Source organism: Eleutherodactylus coqui, chromosome 5, assembly GCF_035609145.1.
Source record: "Eleutherodactylus coqui strain aEleCoq1 chromosome 5, aEleCoq1.hap1, whole genome shotgun sequence".
NCBI lineage: Eukaryota > Metazoa > Chordata > Amphibia > Anura > Eleutherodactylidae > Eleutherodactylus > Eleutherodactylus coqui.
This window is the reverse complement of record NC_089841.1, coordinates 272,200,558-272,227,197: the sequence shown is the minus strand read 5'-3', so window position 1 is coordinate 272,227,197 and position 26,640 is coordinate 272,200,558. Positions and strand designations below refer to the sequence as shown.

At 47.8% G+C, this 26,640-nt stretch overlaps 1 protein-coding gene across 4 annotated transcripts; it reads right to left on the bottom strand.

Moving 5' to 3' along the window:
* Positions 1–16,232: 16,232 nt before the first annotated feature.
* C5H19orf25 (chromosome 5 C19orf25 homolog) lies at positions 16,233–25,300 on the bottom strand. Of its 4 annotated transcripts, none has more exons than XM_066604697.1 (4): positions 24,915–25,109; positions 17,172–17,331; positions 16,860–17,089; positions 16,233–16,669 (listed from the first exon to the last, which is right to left on the bottom strand). In XM_066604697.1, the coding sequence occupies exons 2-3, from the start codon at positions 17,299–17,301 to the stop codon at positions 16,899–16,901; spliced, it is 321 nt and encodes a 106-aa protein (XP_066460794.1). In that variant the 5' UTR covers positions 17,302–17,331; positions 24,915–25,109; the 3' UTR covers positions 16,233–16,669; positions 16,860–16,898. The 4 variants fall into 4 exon arrangements, with proteins under 4 accessions (XP_066460794.1, XP_066460797.1, XP_066460798.1 ...); XM_066604700.1 differs by having other exon boundaries at positions 16,233–17,089; positions 24,915–24,947; positions 24,978–25,109; XM_066604701.1 differs by lacking the exon at positions 24,915–25,109 and adding an exon at positions 25,198–25,300 and having other exon boundaries at positions 16,233–17,089.
* Between the last annotated feature and the right edge of the window lie 1,340 nt (positions 25,301–26,640).

Here is a 26,640-nt window from a genome sequence, read left to right as displayed (position 1 = left end):
TGTGCGCAATGGTATGTCCCATTGCTTCATATAAATTGAATTGACTCTATTTGTACTATATGTATTTTCCTCATCACCTCCCCCAAATAGTTTTCTCCCTGTCTCATCTTAGTGTTGCTGGACACAGTTTGTTTTTGTAAGAGGGCAATAAAGCCCCCCCCCCCCATCTTGTTCATTAGCCATCTAAAGGTGGGGTCAGCTGGTTGACTAGTGATATGTAACAAGCCACTCCCAGCTGAAGTCCTGGAGCCAGAACTTTAAAGTCAGTTCTACCCTCCATGCCTCACCCGATGTCCCCAGCACTAAGTGTCCAGCAACAAGTGTTTGATGCTGTAGAATGATGCAGTTATACAGCGCAGTTCGACAGTGCAGGAGACAGGTAACATGCACAACTGCCCAAAGCCTGGAGCAAAATGCTCTCCTCTTTGCATTGATCTCCATCACTATCCTCTTTTCAAGCCTGCACACTTTCTTCCAATGCCCAGCCCCAACACACTCCATCCACATCAGCCCTTCCCTCCTCTCCTCACCTATGTATGGCTCCCATGCACTGTTCAACTTCCTAAGACGCCTTCAACCCCCTAATACTGCAAAGAAACACCTCAGACACCCACACAAATCCCCTAGCCATGTGCTCACCCTTGCTACTCTGCTACTCCTAGCTGCAGGGGACATCTCTCCCAACCCAGGCCCACCCCGTACTGTTCTCTACCAAAATGCCCCCCCTGCCCCATTCAAATGCGCCCTATGGAACTCCCAATCTGCGTGTAACAAACTCCCAACTATCCATGACCTTTTCACCACTAAACACTTGAACTTGCTCGCCCTCACGGAAACCTGGATACAGCAGTCCGATTCTACCTCCCCCGCTGCATTGTCCTATGATGGCTTGCAGTTCTCCCACACCCCCAGATCGGATGACAGACGCGGTGGAGGAGTAGGCATCATCCTCTCCCCAAACTGTACCTTCCAGGTCATTCCCGCAGCTCCCTCGCTTACCTTTCACTCCTTCGAAGTCCACACCCTGCGACTCTTCCGCCCACTGCCTCTGCGTGTCGCAGTTATTTACCGCCCCCCAGGTCCTACCCGCCTGTTCCTAGACCACTTTGCTGCCTGGCTCCCCCACTTCCTATCCTGTGAAATCCCAACCCTCATCCTTGGTGATTTCAACATTCCTACTAACGACTCTAGCTCCTCATCTGCCTCCCGGCTCTTAACACTTACCTCCTCCCTTGGCCTATCGCTAATCTCTGACTCCCCCACTCATAGAGATGGTAACACTCTCGATTTAGTTTTCCTCCGTCTCTGCTCTGCTTCTCACTTTACTAACTCCCCACTTCCACTCTCGGATCACAACCTTCTCTCTTTCTCCATCAGGCACCCTAGCATCTCTCCTGACCCTCCTATCTATCGCACCTCTAGGAACCTCCAGTCTGTCCGCACTAAACAGTTTGCTGAAACTATTCAGTCCTCCCTATCGCCCATCTCTCGCCTCCCCTGCCCTAACCTGGCAGCCGAATACTACCACACCACCCTCAGCCGTGCCCTGGATGAAGTGGCACCGCCCGTGACGCGAGCTGTCAAACGCAGACCACGGCAACCCTGGCTCACGTCCCAAACGCGCTTCATCCGGCGGTGCTCTAGGTGCGCCGAGCGGCTGTGGAGAAAGTCAAAGCTGCCAGCTGACTTCCTCCACTTCAAATTCATGCTTAAAATGTATAACCTAGCCCTTCACCATGCCAAACAAGTCTATTTCACCTCCCTTGTCTCCTCACTATCCCACAACCCCAAACAACTCTTTGAGACCTTTCACTCCCTCCTCAGCCCCAAGGAACAGGCCCCTGCGACAGACCTGACTGCTGGAGAACTAGCTGCCTATTTCAAAGAAAAAATCGACCACATTCGAAAAGAAATCTCTGAAAGCTGCATGGTTAGCCCTGATCCCAGCTCCATCAGCACTGCACCCAGCACCTACTCACTATCTACGCTAGAACCAACGACAGAGGAAGAAGTCTCCAGGCTCCTTTCCACTGCCCGCCCTACCACCTGCGCCAGCGACCCTCTCCCCTCTCACCTCCTCCGCTCCCTTTCCCCAGCTCTCATTACTCACCTTACCACAATCTGCAACCTCTCCCTAACCTCTGGCACTTTTCCCTCCTTATTCAAACACTCCATTATATCCCCTCTGCTTAAAAAACCAACTCTGGACCCGACTAATGCTGCTAACTACCGACCCGTCTCAAACCTCCCCTTTATCTCCAAATTACTGGAACGCCTGGTCTACTCTCGGCTTACTCGCTTTCTCTCTGACAACTCACTCCTCGACCCCCTCCAGTCTGGTTTCCGCTCTCTACACTCGACCGAAACTGCCCTTACAAAAGTAACAAATGACCTGATGACTGCAAAGTCGAGAGGTGATTACTCCCTACTAATCCTCCTTGACCTGTCTGCTGCATTTGACACTGTCGACCATAATCTCCTTCTCACTATGCTCCACTCTATTGGCCTAAAGGATACTGCTCTCTCCTGGTTCTCCTCCTACCTCTCTGACCGCTCTTTCAGTGTTTCCTTTGCTGGTTCTATCTCTGCTCCACTTCCTCTCGCTGTCGGGGTACCCCAGGGCTCGGTCCTTGGTCCCCTTCTTTTCTCTATCTATACTGCCCCAATTGGACAAACAATCCACAGATTCGGCCTCCAATACCATCTCTATGCTGACGACACCCAACTATACACCTCCTCTCGTGAGATCTCTGGACCATTCCTCCAAAATATCACCGACTGTCTGTCCGCTGTCTCTAACACTATGTCCTCCCTTTTTCTCAAACTAAACCTCTCTAAAACTGACCTCCTTGTCTTTCCACCTTCTAACCGACCTCCCCTCAACATCTCCATTCCAGTGTCTGGCACCATCATAACCCCCCGACGGCATGCCCGATGCCTTGGGGTCACACTGGACTCTGACCTCTCCTTTACCCCCCATATCCAATCTCTGGCCCAAACATGCCACATGCACCTCAGAAATATTGCTAAAATACGTCCGTTCCTAACCACGGACACGCTAAAGACGCTCGTGGTTGCGCTCATCCACTCCCGGCTTGACTACTGCAACTCGCTACTCACTGGCCTCCCCCGCACTAGACTCGCTCCGCTCCAATCCATACTAAATGCAGCAGCTAGACTCATTTTTCTATCCAGTCGTTATTCAGACGCCTCTGCATTATGCCAGTCGCTGCATTGGCTGCCCATCCACTGCAGAACTAAATTTAAACTCCTCTGCCTCACTCACAAAGCTCTGCATGGCGCTGCGCCACCATACATCACCTCCCTACTTTCAGTATACCACCCAGCGCGCTCACTCCGATCGGCTAACACCCTCAGACTAAACACCCCTGTAATACGAACCTCTCATGCTCGCCTACAGGACTTCACCAGAGCAGCACCCATCCTCTGGAACGCTCTACCCCAAGGCATCCGGACAATTCCCGATGCACGAAATTTCAGACGTGCCTTAAAAACGCACCTCTTCAGGGAAGCATACCAAATCTCCTGACCTAGTCCCTCGCCCCTCCCTATAGTGCTCCACCCTGTTTGCCTTCTGATAAATGATCTGTACATAAAATTTCCTATTGCCTATGTTCCCCAACCCCTGCACCTCCTGTACCACCCCCAACCCATTTGTGTCTAACCCAATGTACCTTATATTGTAATTGTTGTATTGTTTTGCATTTATCCATGCCTGAAAGCGCTGCGGAATAAGTTGGCGCTATACAAATAAAGATTATTATTATTATATACACATACATATAGTGGACATATATACATATGCATATAGTCGACATATATTGGACATATATATATACATATAGTGGACATATATACATATAGTGGACATATATACATATACATATAGTGGACATATATATACATATACATATAGTGGACATATATACATATAGTGGACATATATATACATATACATATAGTGGGCATATATACACATACATATAGTGGACATATATGCACATACATATAGTGGACATATATACATATAGTGGACATATATTCACATACATATAGTGGACATATATACATATAGTGGATATATATACATATACATATAGTGGACATATATACATATAGTGGACATATATATACATATACATATAGTGGACATATATACACATACATATAGTGGACATATATACACATACATATAGTGGACATATATACATATAGTGGACATATATTCACATACATATAGTGGACACATATACATATAGTGGACATATATACATATACATATAGTGGACATATATACATATAGTGGACATATATTCACATACATATAGTGGACATATATACATATAGTTGACATATATATATACATATAGTGCACATATATATATACATATACATATAGTGGACATATATACATATAGTGGACATATACATATATAGGACATATATACATATAGTTTCGGGATCCGGATGCTGGGGGCTCTGGCGACCTTCGCGGACGGCTCCAACATAATTCTGGGAGGCGACTTCAACATGGGTATGATTCCTAACCTTGACTCGTCAGGTGGTAAGTCAGGGGTTTCCTCCACAGCAACACGTAGACTACAGAGGGAGCTGACCAACCTACGTCTGGTGGACATGTGGCGGGTCTTACATCCTAGAGAGAGGGATTACAGTTTCCACTCACCGGCCCATAATAGTTACCATCGCCTGCACTACCTCTTCATTTCCCATAGATTACTAGACCGCAGCCCTAAGTGTTCCATTGGATCCTTTTTGTGGTCAGACCATGCTCCGGTCTGGGGGTCACTGGAGGGGGGGCAGGGAGGGAGAGTTAACCACAATTGGAGGCTTAACGACAACCGGCTGAACGATGCGATGTGTCTTCAGGAGATCCAGCGGGTGATAGAGCAGTTTAAAAATGATCACGCTCTAGATGCCACCCCAGCACCCTTTAAGTGGGAGGCGCTTAAGTGCGTATTGAGAGGTATCTTTATCTCTCACGGGGTGAGACTAAAAAAGGACAGAGTTAACGCCCTGGAGGGGCTTTCTTCCCGGCTGGGTCTCTTGGAGTCATGTAATAAAGCTATGCCCACAAATCAAAAAAATGCTGAAATCTCAGACGTTCGTAACAAGATCCTTCTCCTCCTGGACCAAGCCTCGCTCTGCCAAAGAGACAAAGCGAAAGGGAGTTTTTATGAATATGGTAACAAGTGTAGTAGGGGTCTGGCCAGGATCCTCAACCCGAGATCTTCACAGACTTACGTCTTTTCTATACAATCTCGGAGGGAGGGACAGGTGCACGCCAATACTAAAATATTAGATAGTTTTCACTCATATTACCACAACCTGTACAAGCTGTCTGAAGGTCAGAGGGAGACCAGCGAAGAAGAGAACAAAGCGAGGGATACATACTTATCAGATTATGCTCCTAAGGGCATCCCAGATGCTGAAAGACGCATGTTAGAGGAAGACTTCTCTCTAGAAGAGGTGACTGACATTATCCAGACCCTCAAGATAGGCAAAAGCCTCGGACCGGACGGTTTTACACCACGCTTCTTTAAAGTTTGTGGGGAAGCATTGGCGCCAGTAATGCTGGATGCCTTTATTGCCATTGCGCAGAGGTGCCCTTTTCCTCCACAGGCGTTACAGGCTATTATAACCGTCATACCTAAGCCGGGGAAGGATCCATCCGACTGCAGCAGCTACAGACCGATCTCCCTGTTAAATATCGATACCAAGATTTATTCTGGGATGCTTGCTGCCCGTCTCCGGCCTCTTGTTCCCTCGTTGTTAGATAAAGACCAGGTGGGATTTGTTCCTGGGAGGGAGGCAGGGGACAACACCATCAGAACCTTAGCCATAGTGTCGAGGGCACGTCGATCAAGAGAACCCCTATGTTTGTTATCGGTAGATGCTGAGAAAGCGTTCGATAGGGTGGACTGGGGGTTCCTTGAGGCGACATTGAGGAAAATTGGCAAAGGCCCAAAATTCTTGAGTAAGATTATAGCCTTTTATCATGGCCCAACTGCCAGAGTCCGTGTTAATGGACAGCTATCGCGCCCGATGCAGATTAACAATGGCACCAGGCAGGGGTGTCCCCTGTCCCCCTTCTTGTATATCCTGGTGATGGAGACGTTGGCGAACGCGTTGCGAGCTAATCGCAGTATTCGGGGGATCGAGATTGGCCGGACGGAACATAAGATCACACTGTATGCAGACGACCTCTTGGTATATGTCGCCAACCCTAGAATAGCACTTCCCTGTATCCTGAAAGAATTTGAGACGTTTGGTAAATTATCTAACTTTAAAGTTAATTTAAACAAATCCGAGATACTTAACGTGACGCTACCTAGGACTGACAGGGAGTCTCTACAGTTGGCATTTCCCTTTCTTTGGAAAGAAGACGAGATTAAATATCTGGGAACTGTGATTACAGCAGATATTGTAATTATAGACCACTGTTGAAGGCCCTGGAGGCAGACCTTGACAGGTGGAAGACCCTCCCGCTGTCGTGGTTCGGAAGGATAAACACAATTAAAATGAACTCTCTCCCTAAATTTCTTTACATGTTCCAAACAGTTCCTATAAAGCAAACAGGAACGTTCCTGTCTCAGATTAGAAGATCAATAATGAAGTTTATCTGGGGAAATCATAGACCCAGGCGGAATTGGAGATCCCTCACTAGTACCAAAGAGATGGGAGGAATGGGTGTTCCAAATTTCGCTCTGTACTGTAAGGCATCCCTGACCAAATGTGTACTAGACCTGTTTCACAGCAGAGCTTGCAAAAAGTGGGTGGTAGCGGAGCAAGATTCAGCTCCGTTCGGGGGGTTGGGGTGCATCTGGTTGCCGGGTAGTGAAGAATATAGGAAATTGGGGTTCTCTCCTTTTTTTAGAGAATATACTGAGGGCTTGGGTGGGTCCTGCCATTAAGTCAGGGCTGATATCCACTCCAGGCCCTCTTACTCCGCTGGTAGGCAACCCAGATGCACCAACCTTTTTTTGTGGTACCCCATTGACAGCTATGATAGCGAGTCAGGTCCCCCGAGTTCGGGATGTTATGATAGGCCATAGGTTGAAAACCTTGCAAGAGATTTTAGATGGAAGGGACCCCCCGACTGGAGCATGGTATCAATACTTGCAGTTGTGTCACTTGGCAATTTACAACACTTGGGGAGACCAATAACTACTTTTGAGAAGACCTGTTTATCAAGTCCTGACCTTCCGCTGAAAATCTCCCTGTTATATAGAACCCTCTTAGAGACTGAGACGTCGGAGGGAAGCAGGACACTGGAGTTGGCTTGGGAGAGGGACTTGGGTTTGGGCCTCTTGGGTGAGTTATGGAAAAAGGCTTACGTCATGACACATAAGATTAATATATCCAGCAGGATGCAGGAACTTAACTATAAAATCCTGACACAATGGTATAGGATGCCCGAACGGTTGGCCAGAGTGTACCCCCAGTATCTGGATCTGTGCTGGAGGTGCCTTAGAGAGAGAGGGACTTTAGTACACTTGTGGTGGTCCTGTGCGCTAATTCAGCCACCTGGCAGGAGGTAGGAGTGCTGTATTCAACGGTCTGCAAACAGTTAATCAACCTTACCCCTGAAATCGCCTTGTTATCTATGATCCCGGGCTCGATGTCCCACATAAAAGGCTCCTTGTTGCGCTTTTTCTTGCTAGCCATGAGACAAATCATTCCTAGGAAATGGAAGTCCACGACTCTCCCCACGAGATTAATGTGGTTAGAGTCTCTAGACAATCTAAAATACATGGAGGAGCTGTGTGGCAAGGATGAGATGCGTTTCACCAAATTTTACTCAGTATGGGCGGTGTGGCTTCAGTTCCGCTCCTCCCCAGAACTGAACACCTGGTTGGATAATGGTGCCCTTATTCCCTGATTGGCCTGAGATACCCCTTGCCAAATGTACTAGACAATGATAGGACTGAGAGAACAAGCTGGAACCATGGTCAATGTGGACAGATTATCCCTATCCCCTTCCCTTACCCCACCCCACCCTATGTTTTCTCTTTCCTTCTTTTTCCTTCCTGTCTCTGTCTATTGTTTCTGTCGTTTTTCCTTTTCTCTTTACTTTCCCCAGGCGGTTGGTTCCTTCGGGGGAAGTTGTACTGGGGAGCTATATTATAACTGCGGCCTAAAATGTGGTTAGCTGAATAGCAAAACAGGACGGGTATTGTATTGCTACTTCTTTATTATAATTGTATTTCCATTCTGTATGCTTCGATATTAATGTGGCAGTGAATAAAATATTTTTTGAACCATAGAATGATTGTTGATCCAGAGATTATTCTGACTGCTAGATATGGAGTCGGGAAGGAATTTTTTTCTCTAAAATGTGGAAAATTGGCTGCTACCTTATGGGGTTTTTGTTCGCCTTCCTTTGAATCAACATTGCAGGAAACAGGCTGAACTGCATGGATATAGTTTAGAAAGGCTGAAAAAACCCCATATTACTATGACCGTCGCAAGTTGTAGCCAAACAATGCAACCTGTCCTTCAGCTTGAAGATTCCTTGTTCTGATTGATTATCGCTCAAAAGCCGTATTTTGGGCATTAATCGTTGTGTCTAAATGTGCCCATCTTTCAGTTTTCTGCTGAAATACGGTTTTCAGTTCTGCTTGAAAACCATCGTTCGGCAGAACAGATGGTGCATTCCATGGTAATGGACAGGACACGCACACAGAACTTTTTTCACATTTTTATTTTTTTAAATATATTTTTGTCTGAAACTTTAAAAATAGCTATAGATGGTTAAACTATGCACTGTGCCAAATGTATCTATGTCATACCTACCTCCTAACTTTCTATCAACTCTTAGTAAATTACATGTGACTTTTAGTAACAGACAGGACAAGCAAATGAATAGCAATTGTAGGATGCTTGTTTTTTCCAAAATTTCTGTTCTCCTAGTTAATATATAATCAAGACTCTTTCACATTATTTTCAGTATACTCTTAAAAGATTGTCTCTTTTGTACTTGTTCTGATCTGTTAGTTAGAAACACCCCTAATTTATTTTTTCATATGGTAACAGACAGGACATACGAGTAACAGACAGGACGTGTTTTGAATATAAACTTACTAAAATAAGAATAATCTTTTTTTTTTAGATGTTTTATTCAGTAACAGGTAACTGCAACATATATGAACCTTATAAGACTTAAATTAAGAACTTTTGTTGTAAATTATAATGACGATTAACTAACAGAACGATTAATTACACTTTCTTGGTAACAGACTGGACATCTAGTTGGTGGGCTATTGATTCTACTGTAAATTGCATAATATAACAAATATAATAAGTTACATTACCTCGCTGGCTTATTTTTGGTCACATGTTACTTCAAAACATCTATTCACTTCTATCCTGAAATGCAGACTGAATAAATCTTTCTCTTCAATCAGTCAAAACTTGTGGAAACGTGTGAACTTGTATGGTCAAGTCTGAGTGCGGTATTAGATATGATCTTTAGAAGAAATGTTTGAGAATAGTAAAATATACAGATAGTCCCCTACTTGCGAACATTCGATTTACGAATTTCGCAAGATGCGAACAATCTGTTCTGCACAGTATGATGTAATGCTATGGCATTACATCATACTGTGCAGGGATCGGGCAGGCTTCTATCAAGCCTGATAGAAGCCTGTCTGGTCAGATCACGGGGCACTAGGCGGTTGCTAGGAGGTCCACGGCTGCCTAGCAACCGCACAGCGTCCCGCGATCTCATCGTGGGACGCTGTACGGGCCCCCTGAACGTCGGGTGCAGGCTGTTTCTTACAGCGGGCACCCGGTGGCAGCAGTTCCGATGAGCCGCGCCGCTCGTCAGAACTTTTTACACTTTAAATACCGCTGTCAGAGCGGTATTTAAAGTGTTAACAGTTCCGACAAGCAGCGTGGTTCGTTGGAACTGCTGCCGCCAGGTGTCCGCTGTAAGAACAGCGTGCACCCAGCGTTGTATGGAGCGGGATCCACCTGCGATCCCGCTCCATACAACCATTTGTTCGGACTTGCGAACAAATCGACTTGCGAACAGGTTCCTGGAACGGAACCTGTTCGCAAGTAGGGGGACTAGCTGTACTCTAAGAGTCATAAAAACATAAATCATCCAAAAATATTAAGATAAATATATTTAGATTTTTTTTCAAAAATTCCCTCTTTAAATGGAATGAGCCAGCTGATAAGCAGGACCGCATGCTGTGTTCTGCCTGTGGAGGGCTGATTACAGCTGATAACATTGTATCAGCTGTTCTAAGCTGCCAGCCCCGCAGGCAGATCAAAGCAAAAGTAATCGGGAAACAGCAGTAGTTCTGTTCTCTGATTACAACTCCCATCGGCTCACAGGCTGCTACTTGGTACTAATAGGCATTAGTGCCAAGAAGTAGTTTATGCAAAATGATCGCTCAAAAGCCATCTTTTGAGCGATCATCTTTGTAGTGTAAATGCACCCTTAGACAACTATCTACTGTATAAGAAAACAAACAAGACCAGGTAAGACTTCTTGTGGTTTATAAGGAAATCTAGAACAGAGATGTCTGGATGGACAAAAGCAGATGATTTAGTAAAAGATGTTGAGACGGGGCTCTGAGGAACTAATCGTCCAGGAACGGGATTGGGTGAGCAGCTTTCAATCTCAGGAAAGCTACAATCACGATGACAATTTTTTCATAGACACAGAAATGCAGAAAACTGGTGGCACTAAAAGAGCTCCTGGTCCATGTAGTGCGCCCTTAGATTATTTCCTTTTTATTTCTCTTAGGACAGAGCTATGCTTATCCTAGACAGCTTCAATTCATTTACTGATTTTCCAACCACGTATGCTGGAAGTTTGTTCCAATCATCTCTATTGGTCATATATTTCCTGCCATTGATTATGATCTTTCACCCAACTAATCCCAGATTGTGCCCCCTTGTTCTAGTGTTTGGCTAATACAACATTTCCCTTCTGAACCTTATTTATACTTTTAACATGTTTAAAGGGAACCAGGATTATAAACACCCAATCTATGGGCAGCATGATCCTGGAACAGGGAAGATATACTGCGCCCAACAAGGTCTTAATCTGAAATGCTGCAGCAGGTTTTGGATTTGGTTCTGAACGGCGGGATTGCACTTACTTCCCCCACCCGCATCATCTAGTGTTAGCTCTCTTCCTGTTCGTGTATAGCATGTAAGAATAAGACATGCATGGGCACACTGTATATACCTGTCTCGGGTTCATGCTACCCATGGTCCAAGCAGCATAAACCTAGTGATAGGTTCCCTTTAAGGCCTTCGATCATTTCCCCCTCACCCTTCGTTCCTCCAAGCTGTACAAATTTACGTTGAATTTAGGAAAATCAAATTTGGAGGTAAAAACTGGAACTCCAAGGAGTATCCCCTTAACACCATGTTTAGGACCCATGCGTCAAAAGGTGGCTGCTATGTGGCTGAAAACCCTTGGGAGATGTGCCCCCACTTTGGTAGCACCAATAGCAACATACATCATATTTTTCTTAATCTTTGAATTTTTAGGAAAGATTCTTTCTGTAGTCAAACCTTCCTCTGTTCCCAGAGAATCCTAAATTATTTCTAGTTCTAGGAATTTTTTTTGCTTCGCAATGAAAATTCCTGAATATTTTCTTTGGTGATTGAGGAAAATAGGCAACCTTATCATCACTTTCAAAATTTTTTCCAATGGGCTCATCCAAGGAACTGGGGTCATAAGGGAGTGCACAAAAATGATTTTTGGAAGGAACATCCCTTGGCCATTCTTTCGACCACAGTGGGCACATGTAGTCAGAGCCATATTCTTGGCTCCTAGGTAAAGCATAATAACAATAATTGCTGAAATAGAGAAAACAACACATAGGTCACAACATCCAGTAATAAATGAATGCACATCTTGAATAATAGCGTTGAGAGCCCTGGTCACAAGAGCTGAGACTACAAGGAAGTATACACATACGATCAGGGGCGTAGCTAGAGGCTCAGGTACAAAAGTCAACCAACAAAAACAAACAAACCTGGACCTAAACTGTGATGTAGCCGAACAGGTTTCATTCCCTGCACTACGTGAAAATTTGTTTGTAGCCCGTTAGGTGTTCATGGTTTTTGGCTGCATTCTTGAGCCTTCTTTTCTTTTTTCTATTTCCATGTCTGTCTCCGTTTTCCTCAGATCACCAGATCTCTGGGAGAGACGGGCGCTGGGATTATTGTAAAATTACTGCATAAGGTGATGGGTAACCATCAAGTGAAGTTTATGTTATTGCTCTTTTATTACAATTTGAAGACCTATATCTGTATTGCTATGAATAATGCAGTCGAATAACCATAAAAAAACCAAATGCGTTTTCAAGAAACTGCGTATACTATTAAAAACCACATGTGGATTTAAAAAATACATGTTTTTTTTAATTGCGTGTAAAAGTGTGTCTATAAAAGGAGATCCCCAGGTTATACCAGCATACTAGTTATCATTACATACAGGGCGATGTATAACTTACACCAGCCCTCCATGATGGATCTCAGCACTGAAGATTTGGCAGCCGATTTCAAAGAGAAAATTGACAACATCCCCAGGAAATAACTTCCCAGTCCCCAATTAGCTTTGATCCTCTTCTCTCCTGCACCTCCCCTAGTTGACTCTCAGCATGCGACCCAACAACAGAAGAAGTCTCCAGACTTCGCTCTTTTTTCTTCCCTACTACCTGTATTAATGACCCCATTTCCACTCACCTCCGTATGTCCCTCTCCCCGACTGTCATCAGTCACCTCACAATAATATTCAACTTGCCCCTTTCCTCTGGTGTTTCTCCCTCCTCCTTTAAGCATGCCTCATATCCCCACTACTGAAGAAATCGCCTGTTGTCTCGTTCTGCCAACTGCTGACCCATCTCTAATCTCTCTGCTGCGTTTGACACTGTAGATCACCATCTCCTCCCGCTCAGTATGCTCCGCTCTATTGGCCTTCAGGCCACTCTTACATCATTTTGCCGTGGTTTTTTATTTTCGTTTTTGACAGCAGGGTCTAGCACACCCCATCATTGACATGGTGTGCTGAACGCAAGAAATAGAACAGACAGTGCTCGCGATCCAGCAGATCCATTTGCAAATCATATGAGAGTTATACCATGATTAGCGCGGCGTTCTGAATGCTGCGCTAATCACGGTACAAATTGCCTGTGTGAGAGCAGCTTTAGGGATACTCCACTCTCCTGATTGTCCTCCCTCCTCTCTAACTGCTCATAAAAATGGCTCATTCACCAGTTCTACTCATTCTCCTCTTTCCCTTGCTCTTGGCGTTCATCAGGGTTGGGTTTTTGGCCTTCCCCCTCTTTTCTACCTCCAGGGGCCCCAGTTGACAACACTATGTCGTCTCTGTCTAAAACTTAACTTCTTGTATTTCAGCCATCTACTGGCCTCCCCCTGGGTTCACTAGCCTAATAATGATACCTCATCTCTCCACTGTATCCATTGGGCTATCTTTAGTTAACTCAAGCATAAGCACCAGGCCCCTGGACTTGGGGATACCCATTGAGCCATATAGTTCTTCTAGCTTCAATATTTACTCTTACTCAATTCTCTTTTTCTTAGGTCTCTGGCCAGTTTCTTCTCCCCTTTTCCATGCCATTATGGCCCTCCACAGTCTGTTATTACTTTCCTGGTCTTCTCTCAATATTCTTTTCTCAGCATCAATTTATATTATATGTTATTACATGTTGACTTTCGTACAGCCAGTTGCAGCCGTCTGCCTCTGCTTGCTACCTCCCCGTACAGGGGTTGACTACTGTAAAAGTGGTCAAATACACCTCCTGGTCTTTGTTTTCGCTCTCATACTCTGGGCGGGTATTATTTTACATATTACGTGTAATTGTTCATGCTGTTCGCTTATCCCTTTTTTCCCGTTCTCCTTCCTCTTCTCTCATTCCTTGGAAGGTGTTGCTGCAACAGGTCTCTCAGTTGATATATCATGGGTAGGTTGAAAATCTGCTCTTATAATGTAAAAGGCCTCAATGTGTCCAGGAAACGTAACTGGATCTTGTACTCCCTGCATAAACAACGGACCCTCGAGTAATATTTCAGGAAACTCATTTCAAAACTTCCCATATCCCTTAAAGGGGTTGTCCCGCGCCGAAACTTTTTTTTTTTTTAACACCCCCCCCCCCCGTTCGGCGCGAGACAACCCCGATGCAGGGGTTAAAAAAAACAAACCGGAGAGTGCTTACCTGAATCCTGGCGGTCCGTCGTCTTCATACTCACCTGCTGAAGATGGCCGCCGGGGTCTGCTCCCTCCGTGGACCGCAGCTCTTCTGTGCGGTCCATTGCCGATTCCAGCCTCCTGATTGGCTGGAATCGGCACGTGACGGGGCGGAGCTACACGGAGCCGGAATTCTGCACAAGCGGCCCCATTGAAGACAGCAGAAGACCCGGACTGCGCAAGCGCGGCTAATTTGGCCATCGGAGGCCGAAAATTAGTCGGCACCATGGAGACGAGGACGCCAGCAACGGAGCAGGTAAGTATAAAACTTTTTATAACTTCTGTATGGCTCATAATTAATGCACAATGTACATTACAAAGTGCATTAATATGGCCATACAGAAGTGTATAACCCCACTTGCTGCCGCGGGACAACCCCTTTAATTTCGCCATAAGTATTTCAGCATATAGTATCATACTCCTACAGCGAAATCCAAATTAAAAGGGGCATCTATTGTCATTCATAGGAAGATACCTCATATTGTACATGACATAAAAACAGACAACATTGGTGGTTATATTTTCCTTGAAGTCTCTCTTTCCATCATGATTTTAGTGTTGGCTAATGTGGATTTTCCAAAGGAGGGACAAACAGACTTTGCGACCAAAGTGCCGAGTGCCCTGGAAGACTTCGCTGGCAACCTTCCAATATCTTTGGGGGGGATTTTAATTTACCTTTCGAGGCAGACTTTGGCACATATATAGGTAGGTCCTCCCGCTCTTTCAGAGCTGGCCACACAATTAGAGGACACCTTTACCAGCCACATCTAGTGGACCTATGGCATTTAATTCCCCCTAGTGACAAATTTTACATTTTTCTCTGCATTACATAATTCCTATCACTGTATGATACAGGACACCCATCTTTCTCCATACCTTCTACCCGGAATTGCTGGCGTTGTGGTGCGTCCCAGGATACCTAGGCTCACATCTGATGGTAATGTTTAAAATGGCCCCTTTCTGGCAAGCTATTAATGCTCTCTAGGATAGGGTTTGCTGCAGTGATCTTCAGTGGTCTCCACTTTCCATTTTTCCTGGGTCCCTTTCATCACTGAAGAAGGGTCTATTACGTTTCTTTTTTTCAAGCGATTCAAATCCTCATAAGTTCCTGCTCTACTGGTGTGGCATGACATATTTTCTGAGATTTATTGATTAGAGGAGCTTATAGCCCAAGGCCAAGACTACTATGATAAATTTCAACAGCTCTGTTTTCCCTGGATGGTTCTGGTGCTAATGGATGTTCCAATGGCCTGTGACACCTTCTGATCAAGTGTTTGAGCAGACGGTATGCATGATGCCTTTTCCAGTTTGTACAAGGCTTTGCTGTCCACTCTCTCAGTTTACAAGGTCTCTCCAAACATGGCTGCATCGCACACACCAGATAGTTCGCATTTCCTAATAACTTTGCCAGCAGTGAACTTTGGAAGGTCTAAAAGTGTTGCCATGTCCCGCACTGATTGGTTGCTGACATCCCCCCGCCAGACCCCCCGTTATCGGCTCTACACCTGGTGACATCCCCCTGCCAGACCTCCCTTTTCGGCTCTACATCCGGTGACATTCCCAAACCAGACCCCGTTGTCAGCTCTACACCTGGGGGCATCTGATTGTTTCTGTACAGGGATCTCCTGTGTGATCTTCTCCTTTATACCTAACGCTCATACATTCGTTTTGAATGTCTACTTCACCTGACAGCATAGGATTAGGGCCCAATACCTTTGTCAACATAATGTGTACAAACTTAATGTGACACAAATACTGTATTTTCCTGCAACCGCCACTAGGGGAGCTCACTCCATACAGCCACCATTTAGTTGAATACTATCAATCTGTATATTAGCTCTCCCTAGTGGTGGCTGCAAGCAGCCAGAATTATATTAATTAGCCAGAAAAGCAAAGCTACCCTACACATACCTTTTATGAAGTTAATGAGCATAGAGTTTATAGAGAAAAGATGTTCAATGGGATGTATCAATATTGTTTATTCAAGAAATAAGCATTAAAGTGTAGGGCTGTAGAAACACGCTCAGCGACGGACCGCTTTCCGCATAGTACATAGAAGCTTATTTTTAAAATACTTGTCATAATCGAGGCCATTTAGAGATTTTAAAATATCCGGCTTCTGGCTACCTTGCAAATCCACATATATTGGCACTAATCTGGAAGTGCTCTTCTCAATGACATTCGTCAGGCACCACTCACACAGCCGCTGGTACCAAGGCTCGTGAAGAGTGTGAGTGGAAAGAACAAGGAAAGAAACCAAACTCTCTTCAATTATCGTTGTAGCTGCAGGAATAGCCAACGCTCCAGCTATCTTATCCCGATGCTCCACATAGCCGTGATAGCCATTCTCTTCCAGAGTCCCGACAATGTCCGTGACCAGGTCTGCATCCTCTTCACCGTACCACATGGAGAAATGATAAGTTAATGTACACATCCCGAGAGTAACACAATTTCCATTCAGCACACATTTCAAGAGATTCCATACAAATAATTGCTACCGGTATACCTCCGATCTCCTTACCCATGCACTGTCATTTAAATACCTAAATACTCCCACCATCGACAATTAAATAGTCAGTACCATGCGATGGTCGTATGAGCAGACAGTAAGCACTAGTAGTCACATGGCCGCCTCTCTCAATTCTTCTATAACTTTTCCCAGCTTCATGCCAGAAGACGCCAATTCCTGGTACTTTTCCTTCAGTTCCATCTGGGCTTCTTTCAACCTGTTGTTCATTTGTACATAAGAGCAGCTCTGCAGGTACGTCTTGTCGCGGTCACTGGAGGGCTCCTCAGAAGGAATTAGGGAATCTGATAGGACAGTACAGAAATGACAGTGAGTGAAAGGGAACCGACAAATGTAAGTATCCTCTGATATACGGATCCGGCGTACCGTCACTGAGGTCGCAGACAAACACGGGGTCAGATGGTGCCGCACCACCAACGTCTTCTAGAATGTCATCTACGCTGGGGGGCTCAGGGCGAGAAGGAAGGACAATACGCTTCTTCGCTCTTGATGTCATCCTGATATTTGTTCATAGATAGAATCTTTTCTGAAACAAAGACATTCTCCTGTTATTATCAATCATTCCAGATCTTACAGCATATAATATACCTGTGCAAGCATGGTTTGAGGTTAAGGCTGAATGCCCACAGCCAGATTACGCCTGCGAGATCTCACAGCAGAATCAGACCCTTTGCCCGGCGGTGAACCCCACGTACAATGACTTCTCCTCGCTAGCGTGCAGCCGCACAAGCACAGAGAATGACGGGCCGGTGATGACGCAGATCCGCGGCTATTTTGTCAGAATCGCCGTGGGACAGACTGCTTCCATTGACTGCAATAGAATAGGACGTACTGCAATTTCCCCCCCACGAGCAGAAAAGAAAAAAAAAAAAAAGATCGCAGTTGATTAGCGCTCACGTGCATGGAAAAGCGTTTTGCATAGCATGTCCATGGGCAGTATTTGCTGCAGGATCTGGCCTTATGCTGGTTTTGCATCTGTCAGAGGTTTCCAGCACAGATGCAGCTGAAAATAAAATAAATCTCGTTATTTTTATAGCGCCAACTTATTCCGCAGCGCTTTCAGGTAATTTATTTATTGCCCCCCACCAAGCTGGGTCCTCATTTTACCGACCGCAGAAGGACAGAGGGCTGAGTCAACCTTAAGCTGGCTGATTGAACTCGCAACCTTCAGGTTGTGAGGAAGAGCTTAGGACTGCATTTCTGCTGCCTTAACACTGCGCCAAAATACCAGAAGAAAAAGCGTTGCATGCAGCGCTTTTTCTTCTGTCCAAAAGCCGGGCAGCTTGACGGACCCTATTATAGTCAATGGTTTCACAGTTGCAGGAAGAACACCTAGATGAAGAATAGACTTGTCACAGTAAGGCCTCATGTCCACGGGCAAAAGAAGAATTAAAATCCACAGCGGATTTTAACTCTTCTCCCGCGCGCGGATCCGCACCCCATAGGGATGCATTGACCACCCGCGGGGTAGATAAATACCCGCGGATCGTCAATAAAAGGGATTTTTAAAAAAATGGAGCATGAAAAAATCTGGACCATGCTCCATTTTCGTGCGGGTCTCCCGCGGGGACGGCTCCCGCGGGCTTCTATTGAAGCCTATGGAAGCCGTCCGGATCCGCGGGAGACCTAAAATAGGAATTTAAAAGAATTTACCCATCCGGAGCGGACCGGGAAGGTCTTCTCTTCCTCACGGCCGGATCTTTCTTGCTTCGGCTCGGCGGATGTGCCCGGCGCATGCACGCGGCGCGACGGCATGACGAGTTCATCCGCCGGCCGAAAAAGAAGATCCGGCCGTGAGGAAGAGAAGACCTTCCCCGCCCGCTCCGGATGGGTAAATTCTTTTAAATTCATATTTTCAGCGCCCATGTCCGCGGGGCAGGAGGGACCCGCTGCAGATTCTCCATGTCGAATCCGTAGCGGGCCTGATTTTTCCCGTGGACATGAGGCCTAAGGGTTCTGTTATATCTCTAAAACATAACTTTTAATCATCAATAAATAAAAAGGAATTTGTATCTCAAAGTCCTAAATTCTAGACACACAAACAAAATAAAAGCTGCACCCCTATATTTTAGGAAGGGGAAAACAGTGTATAAATCACCTAGGAGACCGATATTTTGTACCAACGGTATCGGATTTTCTATCCCTGTACCCAGTGGTATACGTCCTAGAGCTAAAAAAGAATCTAGGTCGGCTCACTAAAAATGATGTTCCCGGCTTGCTTTAGCGTTACTTAGATGTCAGCTATACATCTGATCTCTTTGAAATTAGCCGAAAAAGCGTGAATGCTCTCACACTTACGGCTTTTTGACAGCAAAGACAGCATTTCCCTATGGGAGGAATAACGCACCTGCTCTAAAAGCGGATGTACTTTCTACGTCTCTCATCTGCTGAATAGCTGTAGCAATTTAAGCAAGCCGGGAACATCATTTTTAGTGAGCCGACCTAGATTCTTTTTTAGCTCTAGGACGTATACCACTGGGTACAGGGATAGAAAATCCGATACCGTTGGTACAAAATATCGGTCTCCTGGGTGATTTATACACGGTTTTCCCCTTCCTAAAATATAGGGGTGCAGCTTTTATTTTGTTTGTGTGTCTAGAATTTAGGACTTTGAGATACAAATTCCTTTTTATTTATTGATGATTAAAAGTTATGTTTTAGAGATATAACAGACCCCTTACTATTATGGCCAATGGGGTCTGCTCGCACTGTTCGGTTCCGTCCAGAGACGGAACCATTTGGCCGTGGGGATTGACCATTCCAGCTCCTTGAACCAAGTTCAATAAATTCTGTTTTATCCAAAATGGAAAAAAATTCCAGAAAGGATCCAAAATAGAGGCCGTATCTGCCATTTACCGTGTGATAGTCTGGGGGAAATGGCTGCGGGGGCTCCACCTCTTATGCCACCAGAGAAATACAAGCTGTATTGTGTCGCCGGTACGGCAGTTCAGTACACAAGGTTATGATCACACTAAGCGTAGATTACAGGTCACGGCCGGCTCCAACATCTGTAGAATCCAGTGCATGACCCTTGCATGGAGCTGCATACATCAGGAGACCGAAGATGAACCAGCTCCACAGACTACAATACAAACCTTTATGGAAAGTCCCCAAGATCTAGATACAGGAGACGGTGATCCCCAAACACAGATGTATTACGGACACAGATCATGCCCTTAAAGTGACCCTCCGGTCATATAGAAACAATGATGGCTGCATGGTTTCTCTGACCATCTGATGCCCACTGTGCATTAACATGCATCGGTAATCTTAAGACACTAGATGCTCCTCTGATTGGCCAGTGATTCTCACATGGGCAACTGGTCAATCAAAGAAGGATGTAAGCCAGACAAAGGCACCGGTTCGGCACTGAAACGTGTTGTCCGCAAGGTCTCCTCCTGCTTCGTTTCTCTGTCCTAGCACACCATTACCCTTGTTTCTTTCTATGCCAGTGTTTACCAAACTTTTCAGCCTTGGGGCACCTCTGGGAATAAAGTTTTACCATGGGGCACCTCCACCAAAAAGGTTGTGTGGTCAGAAAAAGTGGCTTGTCACAACATATGATTTTAATTCTGACATTCCGGGAACCCGGTGGCCTCTGGTGAGCGCCGCTGGCCACTTCTGCATCACCGGGAGCTGCGCTCACTAGAGTCCACCAGGAGGCCCGGTGAAGGAGGTGCGGAGAGCATGAAGACTTCAGAGGGTAGAGGGAGAACAGTATATTTGGAAATCAGCTGCGCAAGTGCAGCTGATTGAGTCAAAATCCACACCGCCGTGCGTATTCGGACTCTGGCTTTTGTGGAAATGCCACTGATCTTGAAATCTCCAGCATTTGCGCTAGGTGTAGACATACGCTAAGACTGGGTCCGCACAGCGCCGATGTGTTGTGGAATGTGTACCTCATAAACCGCTGCAGTTTGTGCAGGCTTTATCACGCCCTTTTGGGCAGAATAGCCCCCCTGATTAAGAGGATGTGAATTCGGCAGCGTCTATTTCCATGTGGGTTTGTGCGGAATTCTTCTGCAGCTTGCGGATTAGATTTTCAGATCTCACCCATAAATTGCGGGGGAAAATCTGCAGCCCCCCGATGAGAATCAGTTCTATGCATTGTTAAACAAGCGTTGTCTATCCGGCTTGGGAGGGCTGCTGCTACCAGGATGCACCGGGTTGCTCGCCCTCCGGCACTCGGGTACCAGTACTCCTTTCCTCGCCCGTATTTAGCAGCACGGTTCGGCGCTATGGGGCGCTGTGTTTTTTCTCTAGTCCTTTATCTTATGGCTTTTCAATCAAGGTTTCTCTTTAGTATGTGGAGCCGGACCGTTGTCCTCTCTTTTTTATGGCTGCACTTCCTACTAAAGTCCGGGCCCAACACTTACACTAAAGCGAGACTGAATCAGTTCCCGCCTAATGGATGAAAGGACGTATATATACGGCACATCAGCAGCTAGCTCTATTATATAGCATCTGCTGCCACGGCCGGGCGCAGAGCTGCGGTCAGTGAACCCCTTAAGTGTTGGTCAAAAGTAACCCAGCATGGCGAGTTTGGCAAAGGGCAGCGCTGCCCTCTAACAAACCATACGCCCCAAAACATGACTGCAGGATGCCGCTGGGCTTCTGAGGCCCAGCGATGGCTTTGGGTCTGCCATGCTATGAAGCCTGTTGGACTCTTACGGGAACCTTCTAATAGGCTGCTTGTCGGTATAACAGAGGCCGACAATTATGGCGCTCTCGGCATAAGAGAAGCCTATTACGTGTGAAGTCACAGGACGGCATTACACACAACATAGATAAAGCCCATTGATTTACACTGCGCCATTCAGAGCTACGTTTTTTTCACATGTGTGTATTATGTGACGTGTTCCATTACAAGTCCAATCCTCACCGTTCTAGTCTATGGGTGCATGAAGCACGCAGTGAACACGTATGACACGTGTATGTGCGGTGTATTAAGCATCAAACACAAAAATTACAATTCTACCAATAAAAATTGTTTCAGCCCCCTCTCCGTAAACACTGTACATATACGGCACAGCGGACCAGTAATTCCTGCATTGCACCGTGCATGCAGGGCGCCGATTACCAGGGGGCTCAGAAGTAAGCGAAGCGATCTCCGCGATTTAACCCCATAGATGCCGCTCTCAACGCAGACAGCATGGAGGGTTTAAAGAGGAAAAGGGCTCCCTCCTTCACCCCATCGGCGTTTCCGTGATCCGATCAATGGGTGCACATGGTTGCCATGGCAACAAGCAGTCGAGTATGGTGGTCTGTGGGGGTCAGTGCCGTCACTAATAGTAACAGGCTGCATTGTTATTTATAGAACGCCAACATATTCCGGGTAAACGTGAAAACATTCTCTCTCTCTTCTTTTACCCCATGTAACACCCCCCCCCCCCCCCCCCCGGCCCAAAAAAGTGAAAATTCAACATTTTTCCAATGAAATGCTATTGTTGGGAAAATGTCAATTTAAAAAGATAAAAAAAAGTCCAAAACACAACTTTGCCGTCGTCCATAAGAGGCGGTACTATAACAGGATTCCACCATTTATCTTGTGCGCCGATTCTGATCGTCCCGCCCCACAAAACATCAACTAAGACTTGGATGGCCCCCAATATGGTACAAAGGAAAGGGTCAACATCCAGCCCCCCGAGAGCTCCGCAGAGGTATATATACAGGCAATATGCATGTGGCATATACTGCCCCGAACATGTCATTTAACCCCTCAGTGACCAGGCTTCGAGTTGGACGACTTCCATTGACTCCCCGTCTGCGCGGAATCTGCGTGACAAATGGAGCGTGCGGCGAGGTTTCCTTCGGGAACGTAAATTGATTTCCGCTCATGTGGAGGAAGCAGCGGATCTCCACAGGATGTAATCGGCGGTATTTACTGTGGAGTCGCGGTGCAGACGCCGACTGCGGATCCTGCAGCAATTATCCGCCGTGGGCCCCAAGTAATCTATATAAATGTGGCCCCGCAGTCACAGCACCGAGCGCAGAATGATACCCAGAGAAGAGGCTGCTGCAGCCAATGACAGTGCTCTGCCATCACTGCGGCCGCAAGGATGCCCCCTTTACAGAACGCGGACCACCCCTTCAAAGCAAACCAAGAAAAACATAAATAAAACGCTGCTGCGTGCCGAGGGGCGCCTCACGGGGACAGGCCCTCTAACTAGGAAACTAGTGTCCCATTTACAGGAGACTGCCGTCATCTGACCGCCTGCCGGAGCGCGAACGCCACTGCTAGATCGTATAAACGCTCCGTGTGAGCGCTAGCAAGCAGATCGCCATCGGAGCGCGGGCTTCTCGCTCAGCACTTCACCTTCTATATGACCCGCCAACAGTTTACGCTCAGCGAGACGTCGGCCATGATTGTCACGCTGGATGGCGGTGCATTTAGACGCAAAGATTATTGCGCAAATTTATAATCGTACCGTGTAATTGGCCCTTAAAGCATCGTAGTGTTACATGTCAGCCGTGCAAACCCACAGCAGAGCGGGTGACACATGGGTGGGCGACCCTGCTATATAGCGCCCCCCGTAGGGGCTTGAATGCAGAGCTTTTACCCGGGGGGGGGGGGTCCGGCGGTTCGTCCAGGAACGCTCATCGCTAGTGAAGGAGGCGGAGCGACCGGGGATCATCCCAGCCGCCGTTCACACGAACCGGCCGTCGCTCTTCAGGGACCCCGACACGGAGCGACGCGTCACATGCAGGAACTGAACGAGTTCTCGTTATCTTCAGTCCGAACGCTAATTGTTCCGTGTACAAGCGGCTTCAGACGGCCGATGCGTGACAGACCAAGGATGTGGCTGCGATAAACCCGTCCCGCAACACGCAGTGGAAAACTGCAGCGGCAACACAAATATATAGAGCATGGGGGTGGGTTCTGAAGCAGCTTTTGTCGCAGATCAGCAGCCGATTTCCGAGGATCGGAGCGCCGCGTGAAAACGGACCCACGATGCGCGCCGCGTGAAAACGGACCCACGATCCGCGCCGCGTGAAAACGGACCCACGATCCGCGCCGCGTGAAAACGGACCCACGATCCGCGCCGCGTGAAAACGGACCCACGATCCGCGCCGCGTGAAAACGGACCCACGATCCGCGCCGCGTGAAAACGGACCCACGATCCGCGCCGCGTGAAAACGGACCCACGATCCGCGCCGCGTGAAAACGGACCCACGATCCGCGCCGCGTGAAAACGGACCCACGATCCGCGTAATGCTTGGAGAAAAATTGCGGATACTTGCGATCTACAGCCTGCTGGACCGTGGCTGTATTACAGATGCGAGGGGCGCAGCTGATCTCTAACCTCCCCATGTAAGTGCTGCAGGGCCCGGCTGTGGACGAATCACAGGGAGCCACTACAAGGACCGACAACACCCCAACAACAGAACCGGGTCAGCGGACCTAAAGGGGATCCTTGAATTGGAGGCCAATCACAACATTCCCGGGTAACAGAAGTCGCCCTCTCCAGGGCGGGGCCGCCTCCATGATGGCGGATCGCAGATGCCAACAAAACTCATTCCCATTTTAGGATTGCTGACTAATGTCAGCCCGCGGTTCGCAGGTGGAGTCCTGTGACCGCGCCGGTGGAGTCCTGTGACCGCGCCGGTGGAGTCCTGTGACCGCGCCGGTGGAGTCCTGTGACCGCGCCGGTGGAGTCCTGTGACCGCGCCGGTGGAGTCCTGTGACCGCGCCGGTGGAGTCCTGTGACCGCGCCGGTGGAGTCCTGTGACCGCGCAGGTGGAGTCGTGTGACCGCGCAGGTGGAGTCGTGTGACCGCGCCGGTGGAGTCCTGTGACCGCGCCGGTGGAGTCCTGTGACCGCGCCGGTGGAGTCCTGTGACCGCGCCGGTGGAGTCCTGTGACCGCGCCGGTGGAGTCCTGTGACCGCGCCGGTGGAGTCCTGTGACCGCGCCGGTGGAGTCGTGTGACCGCGCCGGTGGAGTCGTGTGACCGCGCCGGTGGAGTCGTGTGACCGCGCCAGACTGCGTGGAACGAGACAATTCTAGCGCGTTCTATCACAAGTTTATGAAGCAAATACTCTAAAAACCAATAAGGCGCTCAAATGTGACAACATGCGCCAGAGTACTGGCGGACACGGAGCCAACTCACAGCAGAGATGCGTCAGATCTAGCAAGGGGCGCTGCGAGGAACACAATGGATGAGGGGGGCGGTAAGTGTCTCCACAGCAGTACCAAGCTGACGGAGGGCCGCCGTGTCATCACCACACACTGGCCGCCTCACTGACAGCCCGCGTCCCACCTCAGCTCACTCCGAGGCGCTCCGGCTGTCCGAGCACACACAGGCGCGGCTTCCTGCTGTCACTAGAGACCGCCGTAGTCACTACTATAATTGTCCGCATGGGGGCAGCCATTTTGGCGAAGCCATATATTACCAGGTCGGAGGGGTGCCGGCGGTTACTGCTGTCAGGGGAGGACGCGGCACCGCAGACACTTGGCAGAAGAAACTGAATACCTTCTTTCCTCTCAGAACTCACATAGTAATGCATCGACGGAGGCGATGGTACTGCGCATGCGCCTTATCTTCTACATGATAGGCTAGGATCAGCTTAGTAGGGAGCAGTGACGTGTCTCCAAATCAAAACCCCCTTGCGGGAAGCATATTAACACATTCTGCCGCAGTTCTCCGGCGCGACCGATTCACCCAATCAGCTGGCTGCAATCGGCACACGTGACTACACAGCGTGCACGCGGATTGCCTGCAGCAGCCGTGTTCACTACACACTCCACTTAAGCAGCACGGGGTTAGGTTTAGGGTTAACTAAACCTAACCCTAACCCCAACCCTAAACACTAACCCTAAACACTAACCCTAAACACTAACCCTAAACCTTAACCCTAAACCTTAACCCTAAAGCTTAACCCTAACCCCAACCCTAACCATAAACCTAACCCTAAACCCTAACCCCGTGCTGCTTAACTGTACTGTGTAGTGCACACGGCTGCTGCAGGCAATCCGCGTGCACGCTGTGTAGTCACGTGTGCCGATTCCAGCCAGCTGATTGGGTGAATCGGCCGCGCCGGAGAACTGCGGCAGAATGTGGTAATATGCTTGCGGGAAGCATATTAGCAGTTTACGCTTAGGTTATTCGTGCTGCCGATTCCAGCCAATGACGTGGCTAGAATCGGCACCACGTGACCTCCCATCGTGCACGCGCAATACAGTTCAGCAGCCATGCACCATGAGCGCTGTGCCCGCGCGTCACGTGACCTGTGACGTCACCGAGCCTTGAATTTGCCCGCGGATTCCGAGCACTATTTCATCTACAGAGGAAGCTGAGGGTTGGAGCCTTTTTTGACAATTTACAACGTGGGAGAGTAAGATTTGTGCGCTACGTGTGGCGAGTACCCACCTGAGATTTGTGCGCTGTGCGCTACGTGTGGAGACGCGGCCACCTGAGATTTGTGCGCTACGTGTGGAGACGCGGCCACCTGAGATCTGTGCGCTGTGCGCTACGTGTGGTGAGTACCCACCTGAAATTTGTGCGCTGTGCGCTACGTGTGGAGACGCGGCCACCTGAGTGCGCTACGTGTGGAGACGCGGCCACCTCAGATTTGTGCGCTGTGCGCTACGTGTGGAGACGCGGCCACCTGAGTGCGCTACGTGTGGAGACGCGGCCACCTGAGTGCGCTACGTGTGGAGACGCGGCCACCTGAGTGCGCTACGTGTGGAGACGCGGCCACCTGAGATTTGTGCGCTGTGCGCTACGTGTAGAGACGCGGCCAGCTGAGATTTGTGCGTGCGCTGTGCGCTACGTGTCGAGGCGCGGCCACCTGAGATGTGTGCGTGCGCTGTGCGCTACGTGTGGAGGCGCGGCC